We start from the raw sequence: 17,697 nt of genomic DNA, 5'->3' as shown, positions 1-17,697 counted from the left end.
ACTCATCCAACAGTATTAATTTAGGAACTGCACCAATCCAGACATATATTAATGAGAAATAGCCTCCCTTGTTAAAGATCTCACTGTTAGAGTAGTTTTTGGTTTACTAAAGTTGAAATGAATTATTGGACATTAATCTTGCCATTCTAGTCAGCTGTCTAAAGGATTGAGGGGGCAAAGTGCGTTGATAAAGAAAACTAAAATAGTTATTTGAGATCAATGTAGAAGTTATAGAAATAATACAGAATTATAAGTATTGTATTGATTACTAACTTGTATTTTTTTTTTTTTTTGTGAGTGGTGGGGCTTAAACTCTGGGCTTGGGCGCTGTCTCTTCACTTTTCAGCTCAAGGCCAGTGCTCTACTGCTTGAGCCACAGCACCACTTCCTGATTTCTAGTGGTTTATTGGAGATAAGAGTCTCATGGACTTTCCTACCCGGGCTGGCTTTGAACCATGATCCTCAGATCTTAGCCTCCTGAGTAGCTAGGATTATAAGTGTGAGCCATTGGTGCCTGGCTTTTGTTTTTCTTAAATTTTAAGATTAACGTATTTTCTATAGCTAGAATAATCCATGAGGATCTAGTTTGCTTACTTGATTTTCCCTTCCCTTCCTTCCTTCCTTCCTTCCTTCCTTCCTTCCTTCCTTCCTTCCTTCCTTCCTTCCTTCCTTCCTTCCTTCCTTCCTTCCTTCCTTTCTGTTGGCCATGGGGCTTGAACTCTGGGCCTGGGTGTTGTCCCTCAGCTCTGTAGCTCAAGGCAAGTGCTCTACTGCTTGAGCCACAGCACCACTTCTGGTTTTCTGGCGATTAATTGGAGATAAGAATCTCATGGACTTTTCTTGCCCAGGCTGGCTTTGAAGGCATCCTCAGATCTCAGCCTCCTGAGTAGGTAGGATTATAGACGTGATCCACCCACACCTGGCTCAACTACCTTATTTTCTGTGTTAGAAATTTGAGACAAGGAAGAGTTAAACATTTGTCCAAATGTAAATAACTTAGGACAAAAATCAGAACTGGAAGCAACCTGACTCTTGTGTGGTGGATACAGTATTCCTTTGTCCTTCTAGTATTTAGGGTATTATGATTAATCAGCAAACACTCAACACTTGAGCCATACCCACAATCCTTTTTTGAGTTATTTTTCTAATAGTGTCTCACAGTATTGCCCATGGTTGACCTGAATGATGATTTTTCCTATCTATGCCTCCTAGTGTGTTGTAGACTTACTAGATTGAGATGGAGGCCTCACTAGCTCTTAGCACAGAAATTGTGCTTGGAATGCAGGTGTGAGCCACTTGTGTAGTTAGGATTGTAGGCATGAGCCATTGGCGCCCCATGAAGTATTTTGCTTTTTAAGATATCATTCAACACAGTGAAACTGTTTCTTTCTCATTCACAGTGGTTTACTTTGTAGAGTGAGTGCAGGAAATGATATGGCATGTCTCACTACTGATTTACTTGCTGCTCTTGGCAAAATGGAACCTGTCTTTACTCCATTGGTGTTAGCCTTTCGCTATTGGGCTAAGGTAAGTGGAATAGAATAAAAAGTACCTAACTCTTAAAATAAATCAAGCTTTTGTTTTATACTGACATATAACATAAATCATAGCACATGGAAGAAAATAGTTATTTGAATTTCTGGTCATGAAAATAAAGTTTTGTTTCACTGGGTGTGTTTTTTTTTTTTTTTTTTGTCAGTTGTGGGGCTTGAACTGCCTGGGCTCTGTCCCTGAGCCTTTTTGTGCTCAAAGCTAGCACTCTACCACCCGAGCCACAGCTCCATTCCTGGTTTTTGAGTGGTTAACTGGAAATAAGAATCTCATGGGGAGGGCTGGGATTTGGCTCAGTGGTAGAGCACTTGCCTTGCATGCCTGAGGCCCTGGGTTTGTTCCCTAGCACCACATAAGCAAAAAGAAAAAAAGCCGGAAGTGGCGCTGTGGCTCAAGTGGTAACGGGCTAGCCTTGAGCTGAAGAGCTGAGGGACAGCACCCAGGTTCAGGCCCCACGACTGGACCCCCCAAAAAAAAAAAAAGAATCTCATGGGGACTTTTCCATCCAGTTTAGTTTTGAACTGCAATCCTTAGATCTCAGCTTCTTGAGGAGCTAGGATTACAGGTGCAAATAAAGTTTTAAACTGTATACTGGTGGCTCACGCCTGTAATCCTAGCTACTCAGAAGGCTGATATCTGAGGATCAAGACTGTAAGCTAGCTGGGGCAAGCAAATCCAAGAGACTCTCTTCTCTAAAAGCAAAAAGTGGGAAGTGAAGGTTTGGTGCAATTGGTAAAGTGAAAAAGATAAGCAGGAGTACCAGGCCCTGAATTTGAGCCCCAATACTAGTACACACAAAAAACATACAGCCTGTGCAGGTGGCTCATACGTGTAATCCTAGCTACTCAGGAGGCTGAGATCTGAGCATTACTATTCAAAGCCAACCCAAGCAGAAAAGTCCATGAACTCCTGCCTCCAATTATTCACCAAACAGCTACAGCTCAGGTGGTGGAAGGCTAGCCAGGACTGAGACACACACATGAGCACGCATGCACGCACACATACACACGTGTATGTATCAGCTCCGGCAGGAAAGTTCTTGAGATTCATCTCCAGTTAACACCCCAGAGTCAGAAGTGGAACTATGGTTGTAGTGGTCAAGCATTAGCTTGAACAGAAAAACTCAAGGACATTGCCTAGGTCCTGAGTTCAAGCTCCAGTATCTGCACAAGAAAAAAAAAGTTAATGACTTATAGATCTACAGTAGTTCCAGATGGGATACATTCCAAGACCCCCTGTGGGTGTATGGGAACTTGGGTGGAACTAAAATACAAACCCCCCCCCCCACACACACACATGTACGCGTGCACACACATGCATACTATATTTTTTCCTGTTTATTTACATAATATGATAAGGCTTAACTTATACAAGTCATGGTAAGAGATTTACAAAAATAACTAATAAAATACATTTTTTGCAATACAGTTAAATTTATTCCTGAAATTTTTTATTTATGCTTTATTTTTTTTCTCCAACTATTTCTTTTTAAGTGGCTACATGCATTTCACAATACTGTGGCATAGTCATATTTAGGTAAAGCATGAAGGTGAAGGTTCTGCTGGTTTGCTTGTTTGTTTTGAGGCGGTGTCTTGCTGTGCTCTTGGCTGGCCTTGAATTTGCTGTGTGGCTCAGGCCAGCCTCAGACTTGTGATTCTCTTGTCTCAGCCTCCCAAGTGATAGTATCACAGGCATGCCTTACCAAATCTGGCTTGAAGGTTTTTTAGTTGCATATGTTTTCTTTTCTTCCTTTTTGTTGTTCTTGGGGCATGAATTCTGGGCCTGGGCACTGTTCTTCAGCTCTTTAGCTCAAGGCTAGTGCTCTACCACTTGAGCCACAGTCTTTTCTGAGTGGTTTATTGGAGATAAGGTCTCACAGACTTTACTACCGGGCTGGCTTTGAACCGTGATCCTCAGATCTCAGCCTCCTGAGTAGCTAGGATTACAGGCCTGAGCCACTGGCGCCAGGCTTTGCATATGTTTTCTCATCTCTATGAATATTCTCTTTAAATTATTTGTATAACCCTGGAGCAATTTCTGACTGGGCAACAGCTGAAAAATTAACTATCAAAGTTTTGTGTGTTTTTTTTTTTTTTAAGTCGTGGGGCTTGAACTCTGGGCCTGGGCACTGTTCTTGAGTTCTGCAGCGCAAGGTTAGCACTCTACCACTTGAGCCACAGCACAACTTCTGGCTTTTTTTCTGCTTATGTGGTGCTGAGGAATTGAGCCCAGGGCCTCATGCATGCAAGGCAAGCACTATACCACTGAGCTACCTTCCCAGCCTCAAAGTTTCTTAAGTAAGACTTAGTTTATATTTCTTGGGATTTTTGTTTTGTTTTGTTTTGTTTGACTGTCCTGGGGCTTAAACTCAGGGCCTGGGCACTGTCTTCGAGCTTCTTTTGCTCAAGGTTAGCCCTCTACCACTTGAGCCACAGCATCATTTCCAGCTTTTTCTGTGTATGTGGTACTGAGGAATCAAACCCAGGGCTTCATGCATGCTAGGCAAGCACTCAATCACTAAGCTACATTCCTAGCTCATTAATTTTTTTTTTTTTTTTGGTCGGTTGTGGGCTTGAACTCTGGGCCTAAGCACTGTCCCTGAGCTCTTCAGCTCAAAGCTAGCATTCTACCACTTGAGCCATAGCGCCACTTCCGGTTTTCTGGTGTTTTATTAGAGATGAGTCTCACAGGCTTTCTGCCCAGGCTGGCTTTGAACCATGATCCTCAGATCTTAGCCTCCTCTGAGTAGCTAGGATTACAGGCATGAACCACCAGCACTGGGCTTCATAAGTTTATATTTCTAATAACTGTAGTTACATTGTGTTCATTTTTTTTTTTGGATTGGAGATAGTGGTAATTATCGCAGTCCAAATGTAAGAAAAATACAGGAAGAAAATTACATTATTGGGCTGGGAAGGTGGCTCAGTGGTAGAGCGCTTGCCTTGCATGCTCGAGGCCCTGGGTTTGATTCCTCAGCACCACATAAGCAGAAAAAAAAAGCCGGAAGTGGCACTGTGGCTCAAGTGGTAGAGCACTAGCCTTGAGCTGAAGAGCTGAGGGACAGCGCCCAAGCCCAGAGTTCAGGCCCCACCACTGGACCAAAAAAAAAAAAAAGAAAGAAAGAAAATTACCTTATTGAATAGCATAAATGAAATACTGAAGACATTTTTCCATTTAGCAAACATTTGTTAATGCTTATCTGCCACCAACATCTGACAAGACTTAGAAAGTTGTGAAGTCATGAAGCTTGCTTACTTCTGGAAGAATTAGGTAGTAAACAAATAGATGCATAATATATCTTTTAGGGTTTAGTACTATAAAAGTGAGATGATATGATAAGAGAAGTATGTTTTGCTGATGGTCAAGGAAAGTCTCTTTGAGGAAGTGATAATTAAATTCAGACCAGCAGTAGCTAGCCACATAAAAATGATGGAAGAACTTTCATGGGAGAACTATTGCAACCTTCTAAAATAGGAATCAGCTTCTGAGTAACATAAGAATACAAAAGTGACCACAATGAAGTGAGTTAAGGTGAAAGTTCTGGGAGATGAAATCTAGCTCTGTAGTGGAGTGGAGAATTGGGATATATTTCATGGCAGTGAGAAAACAGCAAAGGTTTAAAATATAACTGTATTTACCCCTTTAGGTTAAAGGAGAAGAAATAGGTTGTCCAAAGAACAAGCTGGTCTGGTGCATTAGCCAGATATAACAATGATTTCTGCTAGATTAGAATGTATATGAAGCAAATTAAGCATAGGTAAATTGTAGATGCATTGAGTATGAGAGTTGAGGGAAAGCTAGCATGAAAAGTGTTGGAATTGGAGGTGTGGCTTAGGTAGTAGAGCACCAGCCAATGAACGAAAGTGTCAGAGTTTTAAGTCCCGGTCTCAGATTAAAAAAAAAAAAGTCTTAATTTTCAAAATGTGAGCATACCAAATTCTTGGATTGGGAGATTATATCCTTAAAACACATTTTTTTATATTTTCATGTATATAATACAGAAACACTCCTATAGTTCACATGGAAAGAAAATATATGGCATAGCCAAAAGAATTCAAGAAGTGAAGATCAGTGAATGGGAGCCTCCTTCACTACTGTAAGATTTCATTAAGCTGGGCAAGATGGTACATATTTGTAATCCTAGCTCGAGTAATTTAGATAGTTGATAAATAGTATGAAAATTGCATAATCTCATAGTCAAGGATATTCAAATTGAAGTACCTATGAAATATTAAAATCTTACTGTTTGACAGTTTCAATACATAGTGTTAGAAAGTTTGTGTGTATGTAGTATGTTAGTAGAGAACAGAAAAGAGAAATTCTGTGATTTTTGGAAGATCTCACAGTATTTATCAGAATTTAAAAAAACATGTATATCTTAAAAATTGAGTAAGTGCATTCCTGGCAACACAGCTAATAGAAATAAATGCTGCTGGTGGCTCATGCCTGTAATCCTAGCTACTCAGGAGGCTGAGATCTGTGAATCATAGTTCAAAGCCAGTCCAGGCCAGAAAGTCCATAAGACTTTTATCTCTAGTTAACTACCAGAAAACCAGAAGAAAAAACTGGAAGAAAGAAAAGAGAAAAAAGAAAAGAAAGAAAGAAAGGAAGGAAAGAAAGTAAGAGAAGTGCTACAGTACTTGGGTAGTTTGTGTTAAAAATATTGCAGCATTATTTGAAGTGATAGAAATTTTTTTTTTTTTGGGTCCGGTCATGGGGCCTGAACTCTGGGCCTGGGCGCTGTCCCTCAGCTCTTCAGCTCAAGGCTAGCGCTCTACCACTTGAGCCACAGTGCCACTTCTGGCTTTTTTTCTTTTTTCTTATGTGGTGCTGAGGAATTGAACCCAGGGCCTCAGGCATGCAAGGCAAGTGCTCTACCACTGAGCCACCTTCCCAGCCCTGAAGTGATAGAAATTAAGAACTAAATGTCACTGTTCTTGACTGCTTGAGTAACCCTCAGGTCATAAACTATAAATTAGCCACTTAAAGGAATGTGCTAGCTGGGCACTGGTGGCTCATGCCTGTAATCCTAGCTACTCAGGAGGCTGAGATCTGAGGATCACAGTTCAAAGTCAGCCTAGGCAGGAAAGGCCATGAGACTCTTATCTCTAATAAGCCATGAGAAAACCCAAAGTGGTGCTGTACCACAGAAACAGAAAAAGCCAGAAGTGGCACTGTGGCCCAAGTGGTAGAGCACTAGTCTTGAGTTGAAGAGCTGAGGGACAGCACCCAGGTCCAGAGTTCAGGCCCCATGACCCACCAAAAAAAAAAAAAGAATATACTAAAACCAAAGCCAAGTGCTTGTGGCTACTCAGAAGGTTGAGTTCTGAGGATCACAGTTCAAAACCAAGCCTAGTCAGGAATTTTCTTGAGAATCTCACCTCCAGTTAATACCATAAAACTGGAAGTGGCACTGTGATTCAAAGTGGTAGAGTGCTAACCTTGAGCAAAAAGAGCTCAGGGACAATGCCAAGGCCCTGAGTTCAAACTACCAAAAACAAAACAAAGTATAGTCAAATAAAAAGAATGTGTTAGATTTGTGCTAATTGATTTAGAGGAACCTTTTTGATATATTGCGAAGGGAGAAGAGTAATACATAGGGAGATGTCTTTTTTTTTTTTTTTTTTTTTTTTTTTTTTGGTGTCCAGTCGTGGGGCCTGAACTCTGGGCCTGGGCACTGTCCCTCAGCTCTTCAGCTCAAGGCTAGCGCTCTACCACTTGAGCCACAGCACCACTTCTGGCTTTTTTTCTTTTTGCTTATGTGGTGCTGAGGAATTGAACTCAGGGCCTCATGCATGCAAGGCAAGCGCTCTACCACTGAGCCACCTTCCCAGCCCCACATAGGGAGATGTCTATAATGCACTATTTTTATAAAAATAATGACAAGCAAATGGTATATAAAATAGAATGTATTGTTTAAATTTAATAGAAGGCATGGCCGAGTATATAGAAAGTTGCTAACAGTGAGAGTGAAGCACTCTATATACTTACATTTAACTAAAGTATGTTTGTATATTTTTTTACATAAAGTAATAAATGGAAAGTTAGTCACTAATAAGTTAATAGTTTTCTATCAGAGGAGGGATTTCATAATACTCCTAATAGTTTTAATTAGTAAGTTTTTATAATGGTTATAAACCCAGGCTGCTTTTTATTATGAAAGCTGCAGAAAACTAAATCCTAGTACTTTGTTCTTTTGATTTTGCAGTTGTGCTATATTGACTCCCAAACTGATGGTGGAATCCCGTCTTACTGTTTTGCTTTAATGGTGATGTTCTTTTTACAACAAAGAAAACCCCCTCTTCTTCCTTGCTTACTTGGAAGTTGGGTAAGAATAAGTTTGTTGAAATTATCTGTGCATGTATGCATGTATATGCATGTGAATATGTAGAGTGCTCTTGCAAAGTGCTCTGCTCACACATTTTAAGGTCGAATCCTACATTGTCTCAACTTCTCTTTTTTAAAAATAATTTTTCAATTGCCAATTTGGAATGCCTTTTTATAGATTGAAGGCTTTGACCCCAAAAGAATGGATGACTTTCAGCTGAAAGGCATAGTAGAAGACAAATTTGTGAAATGGGAATATAATTCAAGTAGTGCAACTGAGAAAAACTCAATTACTGATGAAAACAAAGCTAAGGCAGAACAACCAAAAGATGATACCAAGAAGACAGAAACAGACAACCAAAGTTACGCCATGAAGGAAAAACATGGCAAAGTAAGCATTTTTTGGGAGGGGTGTGTGCAGCGGGAGGCTCTTTAATGTATGGAAATTGTGGTACCTTATGACCTCATTTTCCTCCTTATCTCTAAAGTGAGAGATTGATCTGGTTTAGCTTTTCAATACTGAGATTCTCTAAAGAGTTTATAGTTCCTTTTGTAAGACTTGTATTGTTTCAATCATTTCAAGGCAATTTATTGTAATTTTAAAAATTTAAACAAGGAAAATTTCATTTAAGAGTTAGACTCGGACCAGAATGTTAGCATATGAGTATTATGTTGTCAGATTGGGTAGAGAACTAAGCCCTTTTGCTCTGGGAAGGGGTGGCTTGCTTATGTCAGTCATTTACTTTAGTGCTAGAGAACTATAATAAATATATATGAATTTTGTTCTTTAGCAGTTTATATATAGTGAGGGAACAGAAGACACTGTATGAAAGGAAATGTATTCATTACCTGACTCATGTAAGTGTAATCCTTCTGTACATCACCTCTATAATAACAATAAATTATTTTAAAAATCAGGGAAATTCACTGAGCAATAAAAAGTTAATAGTTTTCTGAATAGACAAGTATATTATTATAGAAATCTGAACATTTCTGAAACCATTCACTGAATTATTTGTGGATCCCAGGATGTACTTCTTCACTCCATTTACTTCTCCCTCTTTTACCATCATCTGCTCTTACACCTTGTACCTGCTTTTTTTTTTTTTCCTTTGATTGTGGGGCTTGAACTCTGGACCTGGGCACTGTCCCTGAGCCCTTCAGCTCAAGGCGAGCGCTCTACCACTTGAGCCATAGCACCATGTCCAGTTTTCTGGTAGAGATAAGAGTCTCATGGACTCTCCTGATTGGGCTGGCTTTGAACTATAATCCTCAGGTCTCAAGCCTTCTGAGTAGCTAGAATTACAGGCTTGAGCCACTGGCTCCTAGCTATTCCTGATTTTATGATTTGGTCTTTTTCTCCAATTGTGTATTCAGTCCTAGCCCCTCTTTTCTATAACAGGATGTCATTCCAACAATATTATCTTCCTTCCTAACTCTCTTTCCTTCTTTTTATAATAATGGTTTCCTCCTTCCCTCCCTCCCTCCCTTTCTTCCTTCCTTCCTTCCTTCCTTCCTTCCTTCCTTCCTATTTTCCATTCTTTTTCTTTTATTGGTCGTAGGCTTGAACTCGGGCCCTGGATGCCATTCTTGAGCTTTTTCATTCAAAGCTAATGCTCTACCACTTTGAGCCTCAGTGCTACTTGCGGTTTTCTGGTGGTTTATGGAGATAAGAGTCTCATGGACTTTCCTGCCTGGGCTTGCTTTGAACCATGATCCTCAGATCTTAGCCTCATGAGTAGCTAGGATTACAGGCGTGAGCCATTGGCACCTAGATATATTTCATTCTTTATTGAATCAGATAATACTTTTAATCTCCAATTTTAAGGAAAAAACTTGTAATCCCTCCCCCCAGCTATTCCTTTGTTCCTCTTTGCAATAAAACTACTTGGAAAATCTGTGTTTATTACTCCTGTTTTTTTCTGTGTCTCACTAACACTAGCAATCTGCTAAAATGATATCAGCAATATTAATAAAGTGCAGATTGTTGAATTCAGTGGCCGCTAGGCAGTTTTTATCTGTCTGTCTGTCTTTGTTTGTCCATCCATTCATCCATCCATCCATCTAACTATCTGTCTTTTTTGTCAGTCCTCGGGCTTAAACTCAGGGCCTGGACACTATCCCTGAGCTTCTTTTGCTCAAGACTAGCATTCTACTACTTGAGCCATAGCACCACTTCCGGCTTTTTCTGTTTATGTGGTACTGAGGAATTGAATCCAGGGCTTCATGCATGCTAGGCAAACACTCTACCACTAAGACACATTCACAGCTACTTTTTATCTTTTGTTGTTACTGTCGGTTATGGGGCTTGAATTTGGGGCCTGAGCTCTTTAGCTTAAGGCTAGTGCTCTACCACTTGAGCCACAGTGCCACTTCTGTTTTTCTAGTAATTTATTGGAGATAAGAGTCTCATGGATTTTTCCTGCCTCAGCTGGCTTTGAACTGTGATCCTCACATCTCAATCTCCTGAGAAGCTAGGATTATAGGCATGAGCCATTAATACCCAGCCAGTTTTTATCTTTTTAAGTTTAGTAACATTTGCCAGTTGATTACTTTCTTCTAAAAAAAATTTGTTCACTGATTTTCAGGCCACCACTCCCATAGATGCTCATTTTTTTCCCTCAGTTTTGTTTGCTGGTTTCTTCTTTCTCTCAGTTGCTTGATGTTGAAGTGCTACAGGGTTTGGTCCATGAACCCTTTTTTTCTGATTATGTCTTCATTTGTATGGTAATCCTATGTAAGTGCTTGGATTTTTAGTACCATATGATAAAGACTCTTAATTTAAATCTATAATCTGTTCTCTTTCTTGAACTCCACAATAGTATATATAGCTGCTTGGTTTCTTTCTTTCTTTTTTTTTTGGGGTCCGGTTGTGGGGCCTGAACTCTGGGCCTGGGCACTGTCCCTCAACTCTTCAGCTCAAGGCTAACGCTCTACCACTTGAGCCACAATGTCACTTTCTGGCTTTTTTTCTTTTTGCTGATGTGGTGCTGAGGAATCGAACCCAGGACCTCATGCATGCAAGGCAAGCATTCTACCACTGAGCCACCTTCCCAGCCCCTCTTTTTTTTTTTTTTTGTCAGTCATGGTGCTTGAACTCTGGGCTAGGCCGCTGTTCTTGCACTCTTCAGCTCAAGGTGAGTGCTCTACCACTTGAGCCACAGTGCCACACTTCCAGTTTTCTAGTGCTTTATTGGAGATAAGAGTCTCACGGACTTTCCTGCCTGGGCTGGCTTTGAACCTCGATCCTCAGATCTCAGCCTCCTGAGTAGCTAGGATTACAGGTGTGAGCCACTGGCACCCGTCCTGCTTGGTTTCTTTTAAATATCTTAAAACTACATGTGTTTAGTCTTCTTTTACACTTGTTTGAAATAAAGTTTTCTGATCTCAGTTGGTATTACTCCCTCATTTTAGCTATTCAATTAAAACCTCTCTTAATTGAGCATGAAGTTCATGAACGTATTCTGGATATATCTCTGCTTCAAAATATATCCAAAATCTGATCACTTCTTGCTACTTCTATCATACTTTCCTGGTCCTTGTCACCATCATTTCTTGCTTGGATTACTGCTGCAGTCTTCTAAAAAATACTTCATTGAACTTTCCCCTCATAATAATCCATTCTCAATAATACAATTAACTAAATGGTTGCCCTGAAAATTAAGTCAGATCATACCTTTCTCTCCTTATACACTCAAGGTGCTTTAGTTGCTGCTTGCTAGCTGGCTCTTTTCCTTTTCTACCACTTACTTAAAGCTAGACATTATGTTTTTATTTGTTCCCCATTTCCTTAACACTCTCTCTCTCTCTCTCTCTCTCTCTCTCTGTCTCTCTGTCTCTCTCTCTCTCTCTGTGTCTGTCTCTCTATCTGTCTCTGTCTCTCTCTGTCTGTCTCTCTCTCTCTCTCTCTCTCTGTGTGTCTCTGTCTCTGTCTCTCATCCTGGGGCTTGAACTCAGGGCCTGGGCACTGTCCCTGAGCTGCTTTTGCTCAAGGCTAGTGCTCTACCACTTGAGCCACAGTGCCACTTCTGGCTTTTTCTGTTTATGTCTTGCTGAGGAATCAAACCCAGGGCCACTAAGCCACCTTCCAGTCCCTCTTTTTTTTTTTTTTTTTTTTGTCGGTCGTGGGGCTTGAACTCTGGGCCTGGGCGCTGTCCTTCAGCTCTTCAGCTCAAGGCGAGCGCTCTACCACTTGAGCTACAGCGCTACTTCCTCTTTTTTTTTTTTTTTAAGTTCATACTTTGTCAAGAATCTGATTCTGATCACTCAGTTTTACAATATAAACTTCCTTCTCCTGTATTACTAATCCTTTTATCTTACTCTTCTCTCTCCTTCCCCGGTCCCCAGAGGACTTTCTGTAACTTAGCTATGTAATTTACTTATTATGTGTGTTATCTTTCTCTGGAAAGGGAGCTTATAGAGACAAGAATCTTTGCTTATCAAAGATAAATCCCAAGTTTGTAGCATATTATCTGGTAAATAGTAGTATCTGATGAATAGTTTGAATTAATTATAGCTAATTTATGCCTTTATCATGGTCTCTCTTAATCAGTCATTAGCTAATTTCTTTAGAATTAAACATTGCATTTTGTTTTATGACTCCATTAATTTAGAGCCCCATCTTACCATGTAGCCTTTAATTATTATCTCTCCCTGTCCTAATAATTTATAAAGTAGAACTTATTTGAGTGGAATTATAGTGTAGTGATTCTCCACATGTAACAGGTAGCCAGATGGTATCAAGTTGGATTCTTTTCAGTGGTATCTACTTCATAGACTCATTAATATGTATTCTGCTCTTAGAAGAGTGAGTATGGCAGCATGTGTGTCAGTTCTCATTGTTTTATGACATCATCAGGATAGCGCCAGGGACACTAATAGGTTCTGAAGAATCAGTTGCTGTCTGTAGGAATATTTGAAAATTCAGAATATTTATTTAATTTTGAAAGTAAGTATTGTAGTAAGGAGCTATAGTATTTGTTCTCTAGGTGTTTGTGAACTTGTTGGTTAACAGGAATCGCTGTATGGAGCTTTAAAAATCCTAGTACCCAATTGTGTAGCTCAGGTCATTTAAATTAGATTCTTGGAAAGTGGGAGTGGTGAAATTCAGGTGTTAGTACACTCTAATACTCAACATGTTGTAATGTGTAGTCAAAGCTGGGAATGGTTTAGTGGAAAAGAACTTAAAATTCTAGGAAATGGAACTCAAAACTGCTTTTTGGCAGGCTTATTTCTTTTCCTTCCTTCCTTCCTTCCTTCCTTCCTTCCTTCCTTCCTTCCTTCCTTCCTTCCTTCCTTCCTTCCTTCCTTCCTTTCTCTCTCTCTCTCTCTCTCTTTCTTTCTTTCTTTTTCTTTCCTTTTTTGTCGGTCGTGGGGTTTGAACTCTGGGCCTGGGTACTGTCCCTCAGCTCTTCAGCTCAAGGCTACACTCTACCACTTGAGCCACAGTACCACTTCCAAAGGCTTATTTCTTTATCCCTCAGTTTTAGGAAACATTCTCTCTAAGGTATTTTCTAACGGAAAATTCATTGATTCTCCATTTTGTGAAGCTTAAATGAAGTGTTTTTTTTTTTTTTCCTTTTCCAGTCTCCTTTAACATTGGAAATACCAAATCAGGTATCCTTGGGACAGTTATGGCTAGAGCTGCTAAAATTTTACACACTGGATTTTGCTTTGGAGGAATATGTCATATGTGTACGAATACAAGATATTATAACAAGAGAGAATAAAAACTGGCCTAAAAGACGAATAGCCATTGAAGGTGAGATGATGTGTTATATTTCATTTAGAGTAGTTTTTTTTGTGGCACACAATCTAATGCACATTATAAATCTTATCTTGTGGTAAGCTAAATCAAACAGTTGATGTTTACAAAGTTTTCCATTAAATCTCAAGAATATCAGTTGAAATGGACTCTAGGAAATGGAAACAAGAGGATTCTTTGCTGTTTTTGTTTTCTTTTTATTTGTTCATTTATTTGTCTTTGGGAGGGTAAAGAGGAGAAAAGAAATGGAGGGACAATGGGTGAACAAATGTAGCAGTGGTATTCACTAGACACTATGTTGAAAATGAACTATACAACTTGTGGGTTGAGATGGAAGGGAGAGAGTGAATGATACAACATTTTCCAAAAAGAAATGTACTCTTATGCAACTGTAACCCCTTTGTATATCACCTGTATAATAACAATAAAAAAATAAAAAAGTAAAAATAAAGAACCATCAGTTGTAATCTAACAAGAAATGAAAATTACTAATGGGTCCTCAAGATTAAAAATTTTCACTCAGTAAAATGTATATGGAGGCATAGAGGCATAATTCTAGCAACTTCATCATCAAATATGTATTACTGAATTGATTGTAGCTATATGTTTATTAGTTTTATTTTATTGTTTTTTTTATCATTTTATTTATGGAAGAAACAAAGGAAAAGATACTGCTGTTGTTTTTCCCCTGCTCATTTTTTAGGGACTCTCATTGGGACCTTAGGTTAACAAAACATTGGGAAAATGTATTCTGGTGATAACAGTTCAAATCTGTTTGTTTAACCTTGGATATGCAGTTTTTTTAAAGTGGAGATTTAGCTACTGACTGTTTTCTTTGTTACTAGATCCATTTTCTGTCAAGAGGAATGTTGCACGAAGCTTAAACAGCCAGCTTGTTTACGAATACGTTGTGGAGAGATTCAGGGCAGCTTATCGGTATTTTGCCTGTCCTCAGAGAAAGGGTGGAAATAAGTCTACAGTGGATTTCAAGAAAAAAGAGAAAGGGAAAATAAGCAATAAGAAACCAGTGAAGTCTGACAGTATGGCAACCAACTGTTGCATTCTGCTTGGGGAAAGCACAGAAAAAATACATACAGAAAGAGGTCAACCTGATAAATATGATGAAATGGAAAGTACATCACAGAGATGTAACATTGACAATGACAATTTATTGGGAAATGAACGAAGTTTGCCTGACCATGAACAGGAATCTTCTCTTTCTACTGTCAGCAAAAACAGTGAATTGGAGCCAAAATCAGAAACTTTAAAGAAGGAGCTCAGCCAGTGTAATTGCAGTGGGTCCCCTGACCCAGACAAATCTACTACAGTGGACTGCAGGTCAAATTTAGAAACAAAGAGTTCACATCAGATTGTATGCACCGACATAACTACTACCTCTTGCAACTGCAAAGCTACAGAAGTTACTTTTGACCTTAATGATGATGATAATCACCCCTCCCAGGAATTACATTATGTATTTGATAAGTTTATTTTAACCTCTGGCAAGGTAGGATGTAGTTTATAAATAATTAAATATTTTGTGGCTACTGAGTTTTAGATCTATAAGGGTAAAAATAGCTTCTGCAGTGATAACTTGTTTTAGAATGATATTTTGTTATCTTTTATTTTTGCATTTTCCCTGCAGTTGCCATTAAATAAGGTATATAAATCACTAATAAGTTTCAAGATTATTAGTTGTTTTATGAATATCTACTTAGCAAAGACTAAATTGGTCTCTTCTCTTTATTTTTTCACATACTTCTAAAAAGATGAAATTTTATATTCTAATAGTATGCAATTTAATCTGTTGCTTCTTTTGCTGCTGCTCTTTCTCATTTAAAAAAAAAATTTTGGTGTTGGTGGAAACATTGTACTAAATCATGGTTGACGAAAGGTAAGATCAGGAATGTAGAACCCAAAAAAGAATAGTCCAGATTCTGTCTCCACCATTGGTTTTCTTTATAGTTTGTATTATCCTTTACTAGAATTATGTTTTCTACTTTCAAAGTGGGTTATTCTGTACTTTTAACTTTTTAAGTTACAGAAAATACTACCAATGAGCAATAAATAAACAGTAACTACTACCTCTCTCTTGCCCCCATGAGGTATGAACTCATATTTCCCACTTGCTAAACACATCTCTACCACTTCAATCATTCCCCTAATCCAATAATCTGCTTTGCTATTGCAGGAAAGTTTTAGTTAATTCACATTATTTTAAATGTATTACAAGTACCAAAAAATACTTAGACTGCATATAAGCCCTGAAAAGAAATTTTAAAAAATCAAAAAAAGCTGTTTAGAAGACCAGTTTTATTGATAATTACTTAATGGCAAGTTTTGGAATTTTTAGCTTTATTAGTAAACGTTTCTTTTTTAAAAGCTTTTTTTTTTTGGGGGGGTCAGTCATGGGGCTTGAACTCTGGGCCTGGGTACTGTCCCTGAGCTCTTCAACTCAAGGCTAGTGCTCTACTACTTGATCCACAGCACCACTTCTGGTTTTCTAGTGATTTATTGGAGATAAGAATCTCAGGACTTTCCTGCCCAGGCTGGCTTTAAAGCACTGTCCTCAGATCTCAGACTCCTGGTAGCTAGGATTACAGGTGTGAGCCATCGGCACCCAGCAAACTGGCAGATTTTTAAGAATTAATTCAGTATTGTGAATCACAGGTCTGATTATCTCCCAGAACTTGCTTTTGTTGTATAAGTGAAATTTTTGCAATCTTTGACCAATGTCTTCCTCTTTTTCTTTTCCCCCTGGGTATTTCATTCTGTATAAGGATACATTAATTACATTTTATCTAAATTGCATATGGACTATTTTGAAAAGGTAAAATAAATGTCAAGTATGTAGAAAGATGTAAGGATCATGTAATTATAGTTTATATTTCTTATAATTTGTACTATTTTCCCCTGGAACTATACCTTAAGGTAAGTACTGGTTTACCAATTTTTATTTTTATTATTTGTCATAACAAAGAATTTCCCTTCTTGACAAGTGTGATACATGCCTGTAGTTCTAGCATCTAGGAGATTTGAGGCAAGAATATTGTGATTTTGAGACCTGCTTTGGCTACATAGCAAGAATTAGGTTAAAAAATCTATTTCCATTCTATATTTTTCCGTTCATAAAGAATACTATTTTTTTTGGTTGGTTGGTTGTCGGGCTGAACTGTGTGCCTGGGCGCTGTCCCTCAGCTCTTCAGTTTAAGGCTAACACTTTACCACTTGAACCACAGCGCCACCTCCAGCCTTTTCTGGTTATGTGATGCTGAGGAATCAAACCCAGGGCCTCATGCATACAAGACAAGCACTCTCCCACTGAGCTACCTTCCCAGCCCAAAGAATGCTTTGGGCACTGGTGGTGCTTATGCCTATAACCCTACCTACTCAGAAGGCTGAGATCTGAGGATTGCAGTTCAAAGCCAGCCAGGGAAGGAAAGTCAATGAGACTCTTACCTCCAATAAGCCACCAGAACACCGGAAATGGAGCTGTAGCTCAAATGGTAGAATGCTGTCCTTGAACAAAAGAAGATCAGGAACAGTGTCCAGGCCCTGAGTTCAAGCCCCATGACTGCCCTCCCCCCTCAAAAGGGATTTATGGCTATGTAAATGTCTAAGCTAACCTTGGAAGAAAACATTTAATTTTAGAGTCTATAGAAATAATAAAGAAAAAAGAAGCACTGGTCTTCCTTTGTCATATATATATGTGGATGTATGTATAAAAGGTACACATAAAATATAATATATAAATACATATATATGTATATATATTTTGATGTTGTTGTTGGTCATGGGGCTTGAACTCTGGGCCTGGGTGCTGTCCCTCAGCTCTTCAGCTCAAGTCTAGTGCTTTACCACTTGAGCCACAGCACTACTTCCGGTTTCTGGGTAAGAGATAAGGGTCTCGAAGACTTTCCTACCCAGGCTGGCTTTGAACCGTGATTCTCAGATCTCAGCCTCCTGAGTAGCTAGGAGGCTACTCAGTGGCATGAGCCACTGGTGCCCGGTATCTGTGAGATTCTTATCTCCAATAAACTACCAGAAAACTGGAA

The 17,697-nt window shown here is 39.0% G+C and overlaps 1 protein-coding gene across 6 annotated transcripts in view; it reads left to right on the top strand.

Moving 5' to 3' along the window:
* Tut4 (terminal uridylyl transferase 4) overlaps positions 1 to 17,697 on the top strand; it is a 112,328-nt gene that overhangs the window by 49,650 nt on the left and 44,981 nt on the right. For all 6 annotated transcript variants that reach the window (XM_042679259.1, XM_042679252.1, XM_042679245.1 and 3 more), the window contains exons 9-13: positions 1,401 to 1,527; positions 7,760 to 7,879; positions 8,057 to 8,269; positions 13,465 to 13,639; positions 14,488 to 15,149. In XM_042679259.1, the coding sequence (XP_042535193.1) occupies positions 1,401 to 1,527; positions 7,760 to 7,879; positions 8,057 to 8,269; positions 13,465 to 13,639; positions 14,488 to 15,149 (1,297 nt within the window). The remainder of the gene's footprint in view (positions 1 to 1,400; positions 1,528 to 7,759; positions 7,880 to 8,056; positions 8,270 to 13,464; positions 13,640 to 14,487; positions 15,150 to 17,697) is intronic.

Source organism: Dipodomys spectabilis, unplaced genomic scaffold, assembly GCF_019054845.1.
Source record: "Dipodomys spectabilis isolate Male_0828 unplaced genomic scaffold, ASM1905484v1 ptg000002l, whole genome shotgun sequence".
NCBI lineage: Eukaryota > Metazoa > Chordata > Mammalia > Rodentia > Heteromyidae > Dipodomys > Dipodomys spectabilis.
The sequence above is the reverse complement of the archived record's forward strand: the minus strand, read 5'-3'. Positions and strand labels throughout refer to the sequence as shown.